The sequence below is a fragment of the Pogona vitticeps genome, chromosome 5 (assembly GCF_051106095.1).
Source record: "Pogona vitticeps strain Pit_001003342236 chromosome 5, PviZW2.1, whole genome shotgun sequence".
Lineage (NCBI taxonomy): Eukaryota > Metazoa > Chordata > Lepidosauria > Squamata > Agamidae > Pogona > Pogona vitticeps.
This window is the reverse complement of record NC_135787.1, coordinates 167,546,316-167,567,359: the sequence shown is the minus strand read 5'-3', so window position 1 is coordinate 167,567,359 and position 21,044 is coordinate 167,546,316. Positions and strand designations below refer to the sequence as shown.

The window sequence follows — 21,044 nt, the reverse complement described above, 5'->3', positions numbered from 1 at the left end:
TGCATGAAACAACATGGTGACGGACCTGATGTCAAGGTAGGGATGCAGTTGTGCAATCCGCCTGAGATGGAAATAGGCAGACCAGACCACAAACACTATCTGAGTTTCCATAGATAGTGCTGGGTCCAGTAGAATTCCTAAACCTTATCCTTAGCAGAGAGAGTAGCTACTCCAAAGAGAAGGGAAGCCCTCAATCCACAGAGAGGAGAAGCCTCCACCTAGAGGACCTCTGTCTGGTCCAAATTCAACTTCACCCTGTTGGTCCTCATCCATTCCAGGACCATATCTAGGCACCACTCAAGGGATGAGACGGCATTAAATATTCATGTCCTCTCTGTGATTGTGGTCAATACAAGTATTTTTATTTTGGCTTTTAAAACTGTTCTTACAATTCAATATTGTTTTTACTGTTTTATTTTATTGTATAAATATTATTTTATTCTTGCACACCACCTAGTGGTTTTTAGAAAGCCATTCTAGGTGAAATGTCTTAAATAATGCAGACTCAGAGACATTTTCTGTTACTTTATCTGGAAAAGACCACTGCTAAAAATGCATACATATCATGGGCTTTGTGTCATTTTTGGGCTATCCAGGTTTCTGAATCTGCGTAGGACAATTCCTTGTGATAATCAAGGAATGCTCTATTTCATATAAGTTCCTTTGCCGCCCCCCCAAAAAAATGATCCACAAAAAAACCTCATGCACAGCTCAGGTATCAAGAGGATGATCCTAACCAACCTCTGTCTTTATTTGAACAAAACACTGGGTGCACACATTAAGAATTTACTAAACAGCTAAAATGCAATCATATTCCGTAAGAGAGTTACAAACACATACTGTAATAATGTGCAAATACAATTCAATTATTTATTCTGTTTTCTTTACTTCATCTTCGACAATTTCTTCAGCATTTGTAGGCTCTTTAAAGAGTATAATTGCACTATTATTTTTAAGTATTTTATGAATAAAAAAAATCTAAGGTCATTAAGAAGAATTCCAGAATATGGTATTTTCCATAACTAAATTGGTAGCAGCTATGTCACCATCAATTAATGTAAACTTGAGAGTCAAAGCAGTGTCCATCTTATGCAGTGGGTACAAAAAAACAGGAGATTTGGCTGGCTATTAGACAGAATACTGGATTAGAAAGGTTTATGTAGGCTTAGAAGTGGTCAGGAGAGTGGTTATTTCAGTATGCTATCATACTGAAAAATAATAAAGAACAGTCATGTTCCTGATTTAATCCTCTATGTCTTTAGTAGCTAGCCACACCAAGAAAGTTTGTAGCCAAAGACCTTGGTTCTTGCTGTGAGAGGACAGAACTGTGGTGGATATGCCAATGATCAGATACGTGCAAGGCAGTCCTTGTAAGAAGCAGTCAAAGGACATGATCTGTATAATTGATCCTTAAGATTAAAGGTTCCCCTTGACATTTAGTCCAGTCGTGTCTGACTCTAGGGGGCAGTGCTCATCCCCGTTTCCAAGCCGTAGAGCCAACGTTTGTGTAAACATTTTCTGTGGTCACGTGACCAGCACGACTAGACACGGAACGCTGTTACCTTCCCACCGTAAAGGTAAAGGTTCCCCTTGACAATTTTTGTCCAGTCGTGTTCGACTCTAGGGGGCGGTGCTCATCCCCGTTTCCAAGCCATAGAGCCAGCGTTTTGTCCGAAGACAATCTTCCATGGTCACATGGCCAGTGCGACTTAGACACGGAACGCTGTTACCTTCTCACTGAGGTGGTCCCTATTTATCTACTTGCATTTACATGCTTTCGAACCGTTAGGTTGGTGGGAGCTGGGACAAGCGACGGGCGCTCACTCCGTCGCGTGGATTCGATCTTACGACTGCTTGGTCTTCTGACCCTGCAGCACAGGCTTCTGCGGTTTAGCCCACAGCGCCACCACGTCCCTATACCTTCCCACCGTGGTGGTACATATTTATCTACTAGCATTTTACATGCTTTCAAACTGCTAGGTTGGCAGGAGCTGGGACAAGTGACGGGAACTCACTCCATTGCGTGGATTCGAACTTACGAGTGCTGGTCTTCCAACCTTGCAGCACAGAGGCTTCTGCGGTTTAACCTGCAGTGTCACCAGGTACCCATAATTTATTCTTAGTATGTCCAATTCAGCAATTGCATCAGGCAACAAAATTGGGAGAACATCTTAATTTTCAGCAATTGCAAATCTGCGCAAGCCACAGTACAAAGTTGGTGGACAAATGTTCCCACAAAGAATAAAGCAACTCACCACAATGGACAGAGTTTTCCCTATTATGATGAAAGGATCCATTTGGACATCATAATAAAACAAAATTCTAAAACATTCTGGCTTGTGCTGGTAGAGCCAGCATACTGATGAAAACCGGTTATTTGATTTCACTAAAAAGCATGAGACAGCTAAGCAATCCAAGAATTTCCAGCCATGGTCTGTTTAGCATGATGTCTTTATCTGGCAAAATCCAGCACTGCAACTACTCTCTCCCTTTCTCTGGTCCCAGGGTAACTTCTATGGCTGCAGGGAGAGAGACAAGACAGAGTGCCAGAGCCCTCTGGCTTTGGATATCACGTTAAACAAAACAAAGCCAGAAGGTCTGTGGTTTGATTAGCCATTCCTGCTTGAAGCAGAATCAGTTGGCAAGCATGAATCTGCATACTGCCTTGTCAGAAAAACCAGAATTCTGGCTTCTTCTTCAAAGTTTTTAACAGCCTTTCAAAGAGTACAAGAACAAATCCTGAAAACATTACTTTTCAGGGCAATAATTCTCAGACTACTTCAGTCAGCACAGTCACTGAAAGCTGAGATTCTAAGAGTCCTTGACGAAGCAACCTTTCTGAGGTTTGAGCAAGTATAACTGCAGGCAGCACATGTGAATTCCTTCCTCAGTCCCTTATCATTCAATAAGCTTGTGCTTTCTGTCCCCTGCTCCGTTCACCAGAATGGGAGGACACAACGGTTTTTCACAGATTGCTGCTGCTTCACTATCTATGCATCTGCATCTATGAAGATCCACTACCTAGGTTTGTGGATGAGCTTTGATCTCAAGTGACATATTTGATCTTTCTCTCCATGAATGAGTATCTGTCATTACCTTGACATAGGAAAAATGAGTTTTTCCAGTTTGTAAAGGTAAAGGTTCCCCTTGACATTTAGTCCAGTCGTGTCCGACTTTAGGGTGTGGTGCTCATCCTAGTCTCCAAGCCGTAGAGCCAGCATTTGTTCGTAAACAGTTTCCGTGATCACGTGGCCAGCGCGACTAGACACAGAATGCCGTTACCTTCCCACCGTGGTGGTACCTATTTATCTACTCATATTTACATGCTTTCAAACTACTAGGTTGCTAGGAGCTGGGACAAGTGACAGAAGCTCATTCCATCATGTGGATTCAATCTTACGACTGCTGCTCTTTCGATATTGCAGCACGGAGGCTTCTGCGGTTTAACCTGCAGCATCACCACATCCCACTTTCATTTTGGTAGCCCACTTACTTTGTCCAATGGAATTTATTGATCGAACCAGCCTCAACTCTTTATCACCATAATATTCAAATATCACAATTAAAATGTTGGGGTTGATGATTTGTAATCCGTAAACACACATATGGAACAATGTTTCCGTTTTGTCAGAGAAAAAACATGACATGGCAAAGTGGTCAGTGCAAGAATATGAAGAGCTTCAGTTAAAATGCACCTCAGATTTCAATTCAACTCCCTCCGGTGATGGCCCCCTCGGAAGCAATACGCCAGCTTTCCAGCCCCACCTCCTCTGGGCAATACCTCTGATTTGGGCCAATAAGTGAACCACACTGAACTGCAAACCAATGATTTGTATCAATCTCTAGCTGCAACCATTACCTATTACTGATGGAAGAGACCTATGTACTGTTCATTTCTTACCAAATTAACAGGGAAGAGAAAGATAAAAATTGACCAAAATCTCACTGCTGACTTTAGCAACAAGTTTTGGGACTTACTTTAGCATAGTAAGATACAGTTAGAATAGGCCAATGTGAATCGATTATATTTAGATAACTCACTAAATTTCAGTTGATTCATGGAGCCTACTCTAGAGTGATTACTAAACTAAGTAACAGGATTTTACAGCCCCTTCATGGATTGCTGCCTTGTCGTGGTGAATGTGCTTGAGTAATTCAGAGAAGCTATGGGCTATGCCGTGCAGGGACACCCAAGACGGACAGATCATAGTGGAGAGTTCCAACTAAACACGATTGACCTGGAGCAGGAACTGGAAAGCCACTCCAGTATCTTTGCCAAGAAAACTCCATGGACAGAAAAAAAAGCGAAAAGATATGACGCTGGAAGATGAGCCCCTCAGCTTGAAAGACGTCCAACATGCTACTGAGGAAGAGCAGAGGACAAGTACGAGTAGCTCCAGAGCTAATGAAGTGGTTGGGTCAAAGCCAAAAGGATGCTCAGCTGCAACGCACCTGGAAATGAAAGGAAAGTTTGATGCTGAAAAGAAAAATGCTGCATAGGAACCTGAAATGTAAGATCAATGAACCTTGGTAAGCTGGATGAGGTCAAACAGGAGATGGCAAGAACAAACTGACATTCTGGCATCAGTGAACTAAAATAGACATGAATGGTGAATTCAATTCAGACGATTATCATATCTACTATTGTGGGCAAGAATCCCATAGAAGAAATGGAGTAGTCCTCATAGTCAACAAAAGAGTGGGAAAAGCTGTACTGGGATACAGTCTCAAAAATGATAGAATGATTTCAATACGAATCCAAGGCAGACTTTTCAACATCACAGGAACCCATGTTTATGCACCAACCACCGATGCTGAAGAGGCTGAAGTTGATCAGTTCTATGAAGACTTACAACACCTTCTAGAACTGACAACAAAGAAATATGTTCTCATTATAGGGGACTGGAATGCTAAATTAGGGAGTCAAGAGATAAAAGGAACAACAGGTAAGTTTGGGCTTGGAGTTCAAAACGAAGCAGGGCAAAAACGCTCTTTTCCAACAACACAAGAGGTGACTCTACACATGATGACTCTACACATGGACATCACCAGATGGGCAATACTGAAATCAGATTGATTATATTCTCTGCAGCCAAAGATGGAGAAACTCTATACAGTCAGTAAAAACAAAGCCTGGAGCTGATCGTGGTTCTGATCATCAGCTTCTTATAGCAAAACTCAAGCTTAAACTGAAGAAAGTAGGAAAAACTACTGGGCTAATCAGGTATAATCTAAACCAAATCCCTTATGAATACACAGTGGAAGTGAAGAACAGAATTAAGGAACTAGATTTGGTGGACAGAGTGCCACAAGAACTATGGATGGAGGCTCGTAACATTGTACAGGAGGCAGCAACAATAACTATCCCAAAGAAAAGGAAATGCAAGAAAGCAAAGTGGCTTCCAACGAGGCCTTACAAATAGCAGAGAAGAGAAGGGAAACAGAATGTAAGGGAGATAGGGAAAGTTATAGAAAATTGAATGCAGACTTCCAAAGAATAGCAAGGAGAGATGAGAGGGCTTTCTTAAATGAACAGTGCAAAGAAATAGAGGAAAATAATAGAAAGGGAAAAACTAGAGATCTGTTCAAGAAAATTGGAAGTATCACAGGAACATTTTGTGCAAAGTTGGACATGATAAAGGACAAAAATGGTAGGGACCTAACAGAAGCAGAAGACATCAAGAAGAGGTGGCAAGAATACACAGAGGAACTATACCAGAAAGATCTGGATGTCCAGAACAACCCACATAGTGTGTTTGCTGACCTTGAGCCACACATCCTGGAGAGTGAAATCAAGTGGGCCTTAGAAAGCATGGCTAACAACAAGGCCAGTGGAGGTGATGGCATTCCAGTTTTGGAGAAAGACAGAGAGTTCCAGAAAAACATCTACTTCTGCTTCACTGACTAGGCAAAAGCCTTTGACTGTGTTGACCACAACAAACTATGGCAAGTTCTTAAAGTAATGGGAGTACCTGTGGGACAGGAAGCAACAGTTAGAACTGGATATGGAACAACTGATTGGTTCAAAATTGGGAAAGGAGTACGACAAGGCTGTATATTGTCTCCATGCTTATTTAACTTATATGCAGAATACATCACGCGAAAGGCAGGACTGGATGAATCCCAAGCCAGAATTAAGAATGGAAGAAATATCAACAACCTCAGATATGTGGATGATACCACTCTGATAGCAGAAAGTGCGGAGGAATTAAAGAACCTCTTAATGAGCGTGAAAGAGAAGAGTGCAAAAAATGCTCTGAAGTTCAACATCAAAAAAAACTAAGATCATGGCCACTGGTCCTATCACCTCCTGACAAATAGAAGGGGACGATATGGAGGCAGTGACAGATTTTACTTTCTTGGGTTCCATGATCACTGCAGATGGGGACAGCAGTCATGAAATTAAAAGATGGCTGGTTGGACAGTGTCATCGAAACTACCAACATGAGTTTGACCCAACTCTGGGAGGCAGTGGAAGGCAGGAGGGCCTGGCGTGCTCTGGTCCATGGGGCCACGAAGAGTCGGACACGACTTAACGACTAAACAACAACAACAACTGGATTTTGGCCAATATGTCCTAAAGTTAAGATATGTTAATCTATATATAAAAACAGAAATCTCTTTAATTTCCTGCAACAATTTCCAAAACAGCTGAAGAGACCTACTGGATACCTGGTTATTTTATCCCTTGAAAAATGACCGAACACTCTCCTCCAGTGTCTTTATAAGCAAGGGGCAAAATAATTGGAAAACCCCTCCCCCAAAGTTTCCACTACATTGAAATCCAGCAGGAAAGAACTTCATCTCTCCACACATCTGTTCTTCTCCCACATTTTCCTTCTTCATTATTAGTACCATCATTTTCTCTTACCATTTGCATATGGTGTGACCATTTTCTTATTTGTCATCACTCGTGCAGTGGCGTTATTAACCTAAAAGTAAAAGGTGGGGGCAGGGAGGAGAGGGAAGGAAGCATTGGACTTTAGAGAAAATGGTAGAAATCCCCCTGATTAATTTTTAAAAGCAGGTTTAACATTTCAACACACTTACATTTACTGTTATAGATTGTCATTAAATAAATATGAAAACTATAAAAAGATCTAGTTCTGTCATTTAAATTATACATTAAAGAAGCTAAAAAAGAGCAGATTTTCTCAGGCATCCCAGGTACCTTGGAAATGACTTGGGTATTTGATGCTCATTAATCCAATGGGTAGAAACTCCCATCTTGCTATTTTCTTCATTCCTGGTTTGACCAGCATGAAGTAACAAAGAAAAACAACCTTGTTTTATCTCTTAGTAGCCTTTCAATGAACTTCAGCGGCTGACTAATATTACAGAGAAGACTCCTATTTGGAGAGGAGGAGAGATTGGATCCCAGGTCTCCTAGATTAATTTCCTCTATGAAGGAAATGTGGACTTTGGACTCCTAAGCAAGATTGGTTGGACCGCATTCCAGTCTCAGGATATTATGGATTATTGCCAGATTCACCTTCAACTGCTGATTTTGGAGGAGAAAAATGAATATCAACAAGGAGGTTATAAAGTATTTCCTGATTTCTCTGCATCCACTATCCTCATCAGAGGACAATCTGAAGTTGCAGGTATTAGAGGCACTGCAGTAAGATGGAGCTAGTAAATATGGGGGCAGGTGTGTGTGTGTATGAAGCCAAATTACTGCAACCCTACATCAGACACAATTTCAAAGGTTCTAAAAAATAAGTGAAGACCGAACTGGAATCAGTAACTTTTCAAAATTCTAAAATAACAGACCACATAAGTTTCAAAGGAAAATGTTTTAGGTGTCCTTTGACATCCAACAGACAGGTGATCTTGGACATGGAAGAAGGGAGCCTGGAATCTCATTACTCTGGTTTTAGCCACCCCCATGTAAACATTACACATTTCAAAAGAAAGAATGGGAAACAACAACGATGAGACTGAGAGCATGCTATTAAAACATACATTAAAAAAAGAAAAACAACAACAATTGATTAATGGGACTAGGGAGGGGAAGGAGGACGAGAGGTCTCACAGACAATCATTAAGATGGAGCGAGTGCCTGAAGTCAGCTGCTAATGTGCAATACAAGCACTTAAAGGAAAAATGGCCAAAACCAATCAGAAACAACTAGTCAGCAAATAGAGATCAACAGCTGCATTTAACTGAAAAAAAAATACAAATGGCAAGGGAGAGAGGAAGACTCTCAGGGTCTGGACAGAGAAAGAGCAAGAAAGATGGTGGGGGAAGAGAAAAAAGAGGAAGGGTGTGGGTGCATTAATAAAACCAGCCAAACTGGAGTTCAATAACTCTGAGTAAGATGTGCAAGGGAAATCACCAGGAAGTCAGTAATCAAACAGCTCAGACTATACAAAACAGTGGGTACATCCAAAGTCCAGGCGGCATTACTCAACAGCATTGAAAATAAAAGAGGGTGGGAAGGGAGAAAGGAAAGGGGGGAACAACAAGTCAAATCACATTTTGTAGTGTTAATGTGAAATGGCAGATGGATTTTTTTCTTTCTTAATTTTTGTTTCGCATAAAAAAATAAAAAGAAATAAGCTTCTCCTCTAGCACTTTGGTTTCACTTACCGCCAACTCGTACCATCGCCAGCATTGTGTATAGTTACCATGGAAAGAGTGAGTCAAGTGAAGGGCCCTAAACACTAAACCATTGAAAAGGGAAATAAAACAACAAAACAAAACAAAAAAGCAAAATATGCAGACATCTTACTCAAAACGGCGGTTTTTAAGTTTTCCCCCTTATATTTAGTACTGTTTTTTAATAGAGAAATGGGAGAAGAAAAAGGGGCCAGTTAACCTTCAATATGAAAATTAACGACTAAGCAGTCACCATTCATACAGGTAACACCAGGAATGAGCCCAGATCAAGCTCTATACTCAGTGCTGCAGGTAATTTTGAATGTTTCTTTACTGCAGTTGTATCCAGGAAGTTACCCTAACTGCTGAAAGAATTTTCTTCCCCATCCCTTTATCTCTTCCCCCTATTACTATAATTGTAATTCATATGAAGGAAAACTGGCCTCTGAGGAAAGGGCAAATACTGGCTGGCCCCGTTCTTTGTTGTTAGACACCAAGTTATAACATGGACAGTGCTCTTTTTGTTAGTTTTAATCAGGCTTGGTAATAGAAAATTGGAGCATCATAAATTGAAGCAAAAGGAAATCAAGGCAGTGGAAGGGCAAAAAATATTGACCAGGTTGGAAACAAACATAAGAGAAAGGAAAAAAGAAAAATACCTAAAATAACAAAACATATATGGATATATATATATATACATATATATATATATATTTGGGTGCAGGTATTATTTTTATACACCTTAGTGCAGGAGGTGAGGGGTGAAAAACACAGAGATACTAACACACACATACACACACAAGACAGGAATCCAAATGTGAAGTAAGTGAGGCAAGACACAGAAAAAGAAACAAAAAGAATAAATATAAAGAAGAAATTGAATTACTGAAGACATGCACCTCGATTTTACGGCCCTCAACCACGGTGCCGTGTAATTTCTCCCTGGCCCTGTCTGCATCAGCACTATTCTCGAAAGTTACGAACCCGAATCCCTGCATGCAGCGGGAGAAGGGGGAAAACATGCACATCGTTATATATTGAAATATTGAAATCTAGATAAATAGAGAAAAAAATATCACAGTATGAAATTGACATCAGCACAACTTAGCAATACTCTCCTAGAGTCACATTTTTGGTTCATGCATGTTTCATGAAATAAATTTAATTATATATAAAAAAGAAATTGTAATCAGAATAAAAATAATAATAAACATAAAGCAATTGAGACCAGACCAAAAGAAGTACAGTTACTTGAGACAAATTTCAAAAAACAAATTAGCTCTCAGATGAACCGAACAAAATTTGTTAAAACCTGGACAGAAATCCTGTCATACAGGACCTTTCAAATCCATATTTCACAGTGCTCTTAACAACTGCCTTTATAGCAAGGGGTACCCATAGATAAGTACTTTGAACAGCTCACTATAAGAAAAGGGGAACAATCTTAGGAACCTGTCCATCTTGATGCTGGGCTAGAAAGCCACGTCCTTCTCAGTGGTGACTGGGGAAAGCACCATTTTTTGTTTCACCTTTTATCAACTTTCTAGCTACCTTATGAAAACATGTTGAGTGGCTTTACGCCACCTTATAAAAAGATGTTGGGTGGCCTTATGAAAAAAATGCTATCTGTTCCCAGTGATGAAAATCAAATGCACCACTGGATCTGAACAATGCCCTATGGTCTAAATCTTCCGTCGTTTTAGATGTAGGATGCAGTTCTCATCCCAATCTGCATTGGGTTCAGCCTTTACTTTCTACTGTATATTTCTCTTATTCTCTCCCTCTCCCCCACCCTCAATCCCTCCCTTTTTTGCTTTATATCAGGGTGAATAATGTGTGGCCAAAGGGCTGTAATGAGTTCCTCCATCCCCAAGGTAAACCCCTAACTCCCACACATAACCCAAACTGTTTCTGAAATCACCACCATCATCATCTACTTTAAAAGACTCTTAAATCCCTTTTAGGGCACATGGAATTTGAGATAACTGTTAGCTACTGTGGAAACTATGGGTACTAGATTCACAAAACTGGGGAATTACAACTGCAATCCTACAAGCAGTTCTCTTGGAGTAAGTCCAGCTAAATTCAACTAGGTGTGCTCCTCAAAATATAAGCCTATACTGTACTCATTTTTCAAGGGAAATCTTTTTTGGCTTTGCAGAAATCCTTATTATGTAAGATGAACCATGTTTATTCTTCAGCAAGGAAAAGTAGCAAGTTGGTAATCATTTTGAAATGTTCCTCGAGGTGCTATCATGAGAACCTGTGAGGGCTAAAGTATTTTCCATACCAATGGTGGGGTGTGTGCTGGATTTTTGGCTTCACAGCTGGATTTCCTATCACTAGTTGTCCTGTAATCATAGAGTTTACTGACAACTATATTCAGAGGATATTATACTGATCATTTTGAAAAACTGAGTTGATAATTAAATTGGGAGGACAACTCAGAGAGAAGAGAAGTAAGGGAAACCCCACTCAGGCGCAGATTAGAAGCAAAAAAGATAAGAAGCAAAGGAGCCTGCAAACTAACCCGATGGGAAAGGAAGACAATATATAGCATATATGCATTCTCTCAGTTTCTCAGAGAGAGAGAGAGAGAGAGAGAGAGAGAGAGGGAGGGAGGGAGGGAGGGAGGGAGGGAGAGGGAGAGCAAGAAAAGGAATGATCTTGAATGAGGAAGTAATGAATGGCTGGGATGCATAGATCTTGTATGTGGTGAAAGATCAAGGAATGATCCTAGACAAAAAGCACTGCAAGAGAAAGAGACAGAAAAAAGCAGAATTTATAAGCCTCGTGGTGCAGTGGTTAAATCGCTGTACTGCAGCTAAAACTGTGCTCACGACCTGGGGTTCAAATCCCAGGTAGCCGGCTCAAGGTTGACTCAGCCTTCTATCCTTCCAAGGTCAGTAAAATGAGTACCCAGCTCGCTGGGGGGGGCAATGTGTAGCCTGCATAATTAAATTGTAAACCGCCCAGAGAGTGCTTGAAGCGCTATGGGGCGGTATATAAGCAGCACACTTTGCTTTTGCTTTGTAGTTACAAGGATCACATAACTTCCCTGTTACAGCAGCTCCACTGGCTGACCATGTTTCCAGGCACAATTCAAAGTGCTGGTTCTAACCTATAAAGCCCTAAATGGCCTGGGTACAAACTATCCCAAAGACTGTGTCTCCCATTATGAGCTGCCTCAGATGTTAAGATAACCAGGAGAGGCCTTTTTCTTGTCCCACCATCTTCACAGGTGTGTCAGGAGGGCCTTCTCTATTGCTGCTTATATAGTTATTATTTGAACTTTAATTTTGTCTATGACTGATGTAAGCTGCCTCTTTGCATTCATTTTTCTTAGCCTTAAATATTATCTTTCAATTATGTAAGTTGCCTTGGGTCTTTTTAAAGGAGAAAGACGTGATAAAAATATTTTAAATAAATACGTGAAGAGTCACGAACGCCAGAATTCCAAATGGGCATGAGGTACAGTTGTAACCTTGGGAACTGCTTAAAGTGAGTTACATACTTTTTCGGCTGTTTGCACTGTAATGACTTGGATATTCTTTTAAACCTATTATATCCTGCTTCATGTATAATGAAAACAGATGATCAACAAAGGGAAGTTCTACATGGATCCTGATTCTAGTATCACTCACTGCAGCCAGAAACAGAGAAAGAGTTGTGGAGTGCCATTCACACTGGCTAAACTCCTGTTGCTTAGTGTAGTAAGGTGCACTGAAACAAGGGGATTTGATAAATCAATTTATGTTGATTTAAATGGGCCTACTCTAGATACAACCTAGTATGCTAATAGAGTAGACCCACTGAAATCAAGAGAATTTAAAGAGTAGTTGACTCACTGAATTCCCACTGATTCAGTGGGCCTACTCTAATGCAACTTAGCATGCTAAGCAACAGTATTTCAGGCTCTTTCTCAACCTAAATTCCTTAGCAGTATATAATGAGATAGCCCACATATGGTTCCTGCCTCCTTGGAGGATTAGAATACAAATTTAAATAGCTAAATTGACCTACTTATCTCTTACATTTACAAAGTAGCTACACTGCAATATTCATTTATTTATTGCTTTGCCCTTAAAAAAGAGTAACAGAGTAGAAGTCATCTTTAAAACCAAGTCTGGATAAGATCTCAAATACCAAAAAGGAGCATTTTTATACCTTTCTTTAGAGCTGTAGGTATACTATCTCATTATAATGAAATAGCAGTGGAGTCTACATTGGTTGAAGACTGCACACACATATCACAAAAAAGGGTGAGAGCAACAGCCCTGAATCTCGAAACCCATGCAGTATTATAAACAGTCTTGTCAACCAACTTTTAATTAGATTTGTTGATTTTGAGGCTAAGCTGTTTATCTTTACAACACTATGCTTTCCTGGCTTTCAAATTGAAAATATCATCCAGCCTGCATAACTGCAGATCAGCACTCATAAGGGAGCCTCTCTTACAATCTGGAAAAAATCAGCAGCCAGAGGTACCCTATTTTCTTTAAGAAGCTGTTCAAAGACTCTTTAGAAACCAAGTTAACCAACATCCTTTTAGTCTGGCCTCAGATTCTGCAATAAATAACAAGCAACAGGATGAGCAGTGTAAAAATAATAGTTATACAGAGTTTTTAAATACGTTTTCATCTCTGAAGAATGAGAAAGAAAATTTACCATGTAACTTTAAAGGGAGAAATCAAAAGCAGACGATTCTCCTGGGTGTGGCCAGAACACAGAAATAAAAGAAAAATAATAATAATAAAAAACAAACAAAAAATAACTAAAAGCCAAAGGAAAGTAAACGGAGCCCCTTGAAATCCATGCATTGTTAACTCTGGTTGTTGCTGTTTTTCCAAAGAAAACTGCATTTAGAATATTCACCTCAGGAGCAGAATCTTTATTTTATGGTTTTGGGACATTCTATAATTTCAAGTACTGATGTTTTAATATATTTATAAATCTATATACATAGACACACTTCAAACACTCAGTCAATAGCCAGAAGCCTGGAGAATGGTCATTTTAAAAAAAATCCAGGCAATTGAGTTACTTTTTTTTCAAAGTAAGTAGTTTGTGCTATACTTGATAATCCATCTGAGATGAGTGATTGGAAAAATACCCCTACTACATGTGAAGTGAGGATCCTATTTTCCAGAATCTGCATGGAAAAGAATATGGAATTTTCATTACACACAATATTGCTGGGACCACTATTTTAAAAGCCACTATTCTAAACCAATTACATCAGTGGAAATGGTTTAATTAATTAATTAATATGTCGCCCACTTTACCCAGAGGTCTCTGGGCGGCTTGCAATAATTAAAATTCAATACAATATGTGTACACAGGGGGATTTAGAAAAGCATCTGAAGTGAAAAGACACATGAATCGCATATAGTTAAATAAAACAGCTTTTGCTCTCTGAATTAAGTTCAGAATAATTTAGAACACATTAGCAATTTTCACAGGACTGAAATCTACAAGTAGGGAAATAAGGAGCAGGACGTGATTACACTGATGCCTCACAAGACGAAAATAATTTGTTCTGTGAGTTGTTTCGTATTGCGAAAATTTCGTCTTGTGAAGCGCAGTTTCCCATAGGAATGTATTAATGCATCCCTATTCGTCTTGTGAGGCATAGCCATGGAAAAATTTGTCTTGTGAGTCACCAAAAAATAATAATCACAAAACACTTTCGTCTTGCGAGTTTTTCATCGCGCGAGGCATTTGTCTTGCGAGGCATCACTGTATATTTATTTTGGTGGTTGAACTATCAAGCTAAAATGCTACTTAAACAAATGAATATGGAAGGCCCTACTATTGGACCATGTTAATTAATAACATGTCCCCAATGCAGAATTTTATTTTTTAGTACCACATAGTTACAATAAGTCAAAGTTAAGTCAATGGGTTATTCATTTGTTACAGATAACATGTTTTCCCACAAGTTATCCTTCTCTGGGCCCATTATATAATTCAGATTGAATATGAATATTCAGAACTGTTGTACAAAGAGACTGTGATTTTGTTAGACATATATCTTGCACATTCTCAGTTTAGGTTTGCTCCTATATACACAAAGAGCTCTGCCATGACCCATTGGTGCATATTCCCTGGCAGACTGCAAAAGTACAATTGACAAATCCCAGGCTACTATTTTACACAATGCTAAAAATGCCTTTTGCCAGTTACAGTGGACCCTCGACTTACAGACTTTTCGAGTTACAGACTTCTCTGGCTGCAAAATTTAGATTCGACTTGCAGCCGGAGAATCGACTTACAGAACAGAAAAAAAAAACCAAAATGGAACAAAAATAGAATAAAAACTGCCAGTTATGGGATTAATCGGTTTTCAATGCATTGTAGGTCAATGGAGATTCGACCTACAGACTTTTCGACTTGCAGCCACCGTTCCAATACGGATTAATTCCGTAAGTAGAGGGACCACTGTATCTCATGCATAGGTTGTGGTTGTGCATTATGAACTACAAGGAATTATTCTCACAGCTAGACAGATTAGGTAATGCATAATTGCCAAGAAGGATGCATATATTCCCTCACTCCTTTTAACCTGCCAACTCTATCATGACAGGGAGGAGAATATCAATTTATTCCCTTTCAGTTAAATATAAGGAATTTTTGATGGTAGGCTCATTGTACCAAAATACCAGATTAGCTTTCATGAAAACCATAATGTTCCATTTTAGGAAAAAATGTGTAATTCCACAGACAAATTGGCAGAAATGGGCCTTCCTGGCTAAGTTTTCCAATAGTCACATTATGTCTGAAAGACTAACAGGCCCAACAAATTTCACTCAAAAACCAGGAAGCATGATTAGCTGAAGAGAAATGAGACACTTATTCACATTACTGAAATCTATGCTTTTATCAATGTTCCTCAATACTGTACAGATTCCCCACCTCAGTTATTAACATTACAAAATCCAAAGATTTGAAGCATCAGTATTAAAATCCTGCAAGGGATCTAAAACAATAAAACTATAACAATTAAAAAGGTCAGAGTAGACCTTTGGTCTAGATGGGCGGGGTAGAAATCCTATAAAATAAATAAATAAATAAAACATCTTCTGCAGCTAAATCCTGTGGAGAAACATTTTTCACTAAAATGAACATAATGCATGCATACACAAACATACACATGCAAATAATCCTCTTTTACCATATAAACTTGACTATGAAAAGAAATGGTATCATCTCATCTCAGATGGACCAAAGGATAAGACATGGAATTTTTAGAAATTCCCCATTTTTGCAACACGAACAATTCTGGCAGAGGATATTTGTCACAGATATGAATGGATAAAGATCTGCTCAGGCCACACAGGAGCTTCCCAAATACTGGATGGGGGCACACCCAAAGTAATTTGGATTTAACATAGTTATCTTTTTAACATTCATTTATGAAACACATTATCCAAGAATATGCCCTTTAGAAACCCAGGGAAGGGATGGGTAATATTGAGAACACAGCACAAGGCAGGCAGCGGGAGCATCTGCTTTCCGATTCCCAAGAGAGAGGAAAATAGAGGTTCCATATCATTAGGTTAGAATAGAAACCACAGGGTAGGAGAAAGGCATTCAAGTTTTGGCATACTTTTTTCCAGAAGAAAAGGGAGTGACAAACAAGGGGTTCCTAGAAAGTCTTGTGTTTCACCAATAGAATGCCTATCCTTTTTCTTTTTTTACAAGGGGAAATTCCAGATGTTCCAATTCAATACTGAGTGACGTAATTAATAAACACTGTATGGGAATTTCTTGACTCTTACTCTTCCTGATCACTGTATTTGAAATAAGCTTTAGTTCTGAACCTGTTGCTGAGACAGCTGAGAATTTGACGGGATGGTATATGAGATTCTACCATCAAATATACAAGAATGTGATCAATGAACTTAATGTTTATTGCATGAAAGTGTATGACAAATAGCTCCAAGGTAATTAATAGTTACAACAGTCTTGTTTTAACTGAAAACCAGAAGCCATGGGTAGACTTAGTTATACAATTAAATATCTATCAACTTCTGTGCTTTCTTGAAGATTCTGAAGATAAAGAACATTTCTATATATGTACTAAAATAAGATATTGAAAACGTGAAGACATGTGTACATATGATTAAAACATGGATTCTTATGAGGGAATGCATAAGGACATCATTTTGCTAATAAGTTTGTTTCTTCTGCATCTCCGTAGTCATCCGAAAACTAAGGGATTACTTGCAAGAATATATTTCCTTAACAATGAAAGAATAATTAAATTCATAAACAATTTAACCCAAGGATGTGTTCCATTAGAAGCATGCAGAGGTTTTGGACTAGAACTCTCGGAATCCTCCAGGTAGCAGGAGCACACTATAGTCCAAAAGCAAAAAGATGCACCTCTCTCTCTTACACTGTGCAGAAGACAGAAAAATATCTGGGTCTATCTCTTAAGTTCAATAAAAGATTGAACTGGGTTGTGGAACATTATTCAGCTGACTGTTCTTTCTTGTTCTTATTTTTAAGTCTTCACATGCCCTGCTGATTTATTTCTACAGGCCAGTGTCAATGGCCTGGGGCTAGCAAAGGGCATATTATGGGCCAGCACTTTGCCCTTTCCATTTCTGAGATCATCAGCCAACTCTGTACAAGGGATCCGCAACTCTCCACAAGTTCAACACATGCTTTGTTAATTTAAGCCTTCATAAATGAAGCTAAAAGACCAATGTGCCCTCACGGACTTAAAAATAGCTTTCAGATTTATAGGAGATATGCAGTGGCCAGAATATTATAGATATAAATAACAAGTATAACTTTTTCTGGTTTTCAGATAATACATAGAAAGGAAATTCAGCATGATAATTGACAAATATGTGATTGCATTTAATCCTGAATATAAAATTTATTTATTTATTTATTTATTTGATTTATTTGATTTATACCCTGCCCATCTGGCCTAAAAGGCCACTTTAGGCGGCTAGTACGTGGACTGTACTATACATCTGCATGAGCTTCAACATCACAATGATGTGATGTAATAATAAAATACTAATTTCATTTTGAAACTGTTGTGTAACAGGGAGAGGGATGGGACAGATGTTCATTTTTAATTGAAGGTGGAAAACTTAGCATTGATTAAGTCAAGCATAGTATAGACATGCACTGTGCAAGCTTCCCCCACAGAGCTCTGCCAATGCACCTTGCTCCTGACCTGCAACACTCCCTGCTATTCCAGTCCTGGACCTACTGGGCAGAGAGAGAAGCACATCAATTTTTCAGTGAGGGGACATTGGTTTCATAATGAAAACCAGTTAGGATAAACATCACTTAAAATGCCTGCATTTGTGACTAGAATGTTTACATTCTCTTTTCCAGGGTGTTAAATTAGTATTAATCCCCAATAAACTATATTTCCAATACATCTTGAATAGCCACACAGCTAGCCATCTGGAAAAAAAATGGAAGTTTACATAGATTTATATGCAGTTTATACAAATGTTGCACCACATTTCCCCAATACTGGCTCGCCTTCACTGGTTACCTGTGAGCTTCGAAGCCAGCATCAAGGTTTTGGTTCTTACCTACAAAGCCCTTCATGATCTGAGCCCTCATTACTTGTTGGAGCATCTTTCCCCAAGAACACTGACCCATGCCACCAGATCTTCACAGCCAATGTTGCTATGGGCTGCCACATCAAGGGAGGCCAGAAGGACTTCCACCAGAAATTGTGTCTTCTCAGCAGTGGCACCAGCCCTTTGGAATGTGTTCTCAGCAGAGCTGCACCTGGCCCCTTCCCTCTCTACCTTCAAGAGGCTACTTTAAAAGGGGCTTTTTATAGATGCTTTTAGTAGCATTTATCTGCCAAAACTGCCCTGCCTGTCTAATTTTGGCGAGTTGTTTTTACGCTGTTTTTTTGACCTATTTGTTCTCATACTTTCCCTTTTTGTGTTTATTATTTACTTCTATTGCTATATAATTTGTATTTACTCTGTTTGTTAACAGACCAACATAGTGCCTTACACTAATCGGACACTACAGAAACCGAATAAATAAATAACATTAAAAGTCATGAAAGTCAGTATTTTTGTGATGTGGAATAGTTCATTATTACACTATACAAACCTGTGAAGGTTCATATAATGTATCCATAGATACAATTTTTTTCAAGGGAAGGAAACATTTTTCCAAACACCATTAATTTGACAAACATCAGAGGAAAATCTACCCCTTCAATGCCTCTCTCTATTCTTGGATGTTTTGTAAACTTGATTTTTAAAAAAGATTATGCAGCTATTGAACATACTCAAGACTGCAATTATATGGAATGGCAATTTTGAGGAACGTATGATGCTCAGTTCGTTTTCTGTCTGCAAAGTGCATGCCCTAGACAGGAAGCTCCCTTATCTTGTCAACTAAAGATACGAGGTGCTGCAGGAGTAGAGAAAGAAACTGTCCATAAAACAAAACATACCTTAGAACCACGTTCATTGAAGATTATCTCTACATCAAGGATTTTGCCAAATTGCTGTGGAGACAAAATAGAAGATTTATTCCTGATTAGTTAATTAATATATCATTCTTTCTGACATATTTTCTGGTAAGCCAAGGAAAAAGAACTCTTGTCTCTGATGCACTGGGCTGATAATGTTTTATAATAGACTAAGGCTAACAAGTTAAACTTCTCTTCTTTATCAGTTTTCTTTAGTTGACACATGGGCTAACTGCATAAACTACAAAGCTATTTCACATTAAAATCAGAGGCAAAAAGGCCACAGGTTAGAAAGTAACTAGTTACACAGCAACAGTTACTTGTAGTGAATTCTATTTCCAATAACAAAGGTAAACTAAGTTACATAACAACTGTAATTTAACAAGATGGAACTTTATTCCCTGAACTACAACTTTTTGGCTAGCTTTTGTTAAGGTCTTTAATGAGGAAAAAGGAATATTTCATGGTTCAAGTGCTGGCTCATGCTGGCTCTTGTGCTCCACTGGGGGCTCTGAGGTAGTGACAAGGTAGTTGGGAAGTCAGTGTGTTTCACAGTGGGGTCTTGACTTAAGAACGGCTTGAGTTAAGAACATTTTGACTTAAGAACCACTCTCATAGGAAAATATTGACTTGACTTACATACTTAGATTTGAGTTAAGAACTGAAAAAAACCACGTGGGAGGCAGGGAAAGTGCAAAAGTTCAACTTTCAGTTAACTGTCCAGTGAAAAGCGTGCCTGACTGCTTCCTCACTCCTCCCAGCGTTTAGAGAGTGGATTGGGAGACAGTCTTCGGACTGCCTGGTACTGTACTGCCTGGACTGTATTTTCCCTGCCTTCCCTGAACCTTTCTTGACCTAAGAAAAAAAGAAACAAAATATCCCCCTCTAGTGGTCAAAGGCAGAATAGCAGCTTCCCATTAGTTTCTATGGACGGAAAAGAGCAGATACGGCTCAAATGGTTCTCAATGCATTCCTATGGGAAATGCAGATTTGACCTGAGAACTTTTTGACTTGAGAACCGTCTTGCAATACGGATTAAGTTCTCAAGTCAAGACCCCACTGTATATCATAAATCAATGGTTTGTAGGTATCAGATTTTTAAAAGCAACATAACTCTTTATTTAGCCACCAGCACTCCCAGTCCTCATTAAGGTAATTTAGGATTTCTCCCTGTACCTTAAGCACTTTAAAAAAAAGATTCTTTTACACTTTTTAGTAGTTCAATAAAGATATTACCCTGTACTTGCATTTGTGTAATCCTAAGAGCAACATAACCTAATTCTTCTATATTTTTGCACATCAAGAGTCTGGTATCTTAGTATTCTGACATCTGTCCATTGTGCATGAGCAGGGCTATTTTATATTCAAACATAAACATAAAAATACAGAGAACAAGAGAATTCTGGAAACAAAATGGATATATCAGGGAGAGCTTTGAAAGGCAGCAGACTCTCAGGAGCAAGTGAACTCTACATAACTTATCTTCTCATCTGTTTTTCACTTCTCCCAACCATCCAACAGCTTGTGGCAGTCAGTGACCTCATCCATTCTTTGACCTTGTTGGGCTTCAAGATTGTTTTCTAAAGATGTCTTTGTAATTTCTACAGAATTCCTACAGAACTTCAAATCTCGGCATGTATTTCTCTTGTGATGACAGTTGTGGTGTGAGTATATAACAACATTCAGAGAAGCAAGTAAAATTGCTTTGAAGATTCCAGGACTAACAATTTAACTTCAGCAGATAAATGTCAGTAAACATTCCAGTCATATCAACTCAGCCAAGAGGTTGGCATCAAGGTACTTGCATTTAAAAAACCTAACAGCATGAGCCAGGCCACCTGGAGGCTGCCTCCTCCTCATGTTACAATAATTTTCTGAGACCTTCCTCTTGGTTAGCCAATCAAGATCTGGAAGGTATGTGATGAAAAGAACACCTTTTCAGTGATGTTGCCTACTAAGGGATGTC

The 21,044-nt window shown here is 39.0% G+C and overlaps 1 protein-coding gene across 11 annotated transcripts in view; it reads right to left on the bottom strand.

Moving 5' to 3' along the window:
- Window positions 1-21,044, bottom strand: part of RBFOX2 (RNA binding fox-1 homolog 2) — a 208,639-nt gene that overhangs the window by 26,180 nt on the left and 161,415 nt on the right. For all 11 annotated transcript variants that reach the window (XM_078376189.1, XM_020787706.3, XM_020787703.3 and 8 more), the window contains 3 exons: window positions 19,061-19,114; window positions 9,501-9,593; window positions 6,872-6,932 (listed from right to left, as the gene is read on the bottom strand). In XM_078376189.1, the coding sequence (XP_078232315.1) occupies window positions 6,872-6,932; window positions 9,501-9,593; window positions 19,061-19,114 (208 nt within the window). The remainder of the gene's footprint in view (window positions 1-6,871; window positions 6,933-9,500; window positions 9,594-19,060; window positions 19,115-21,044) is intronic.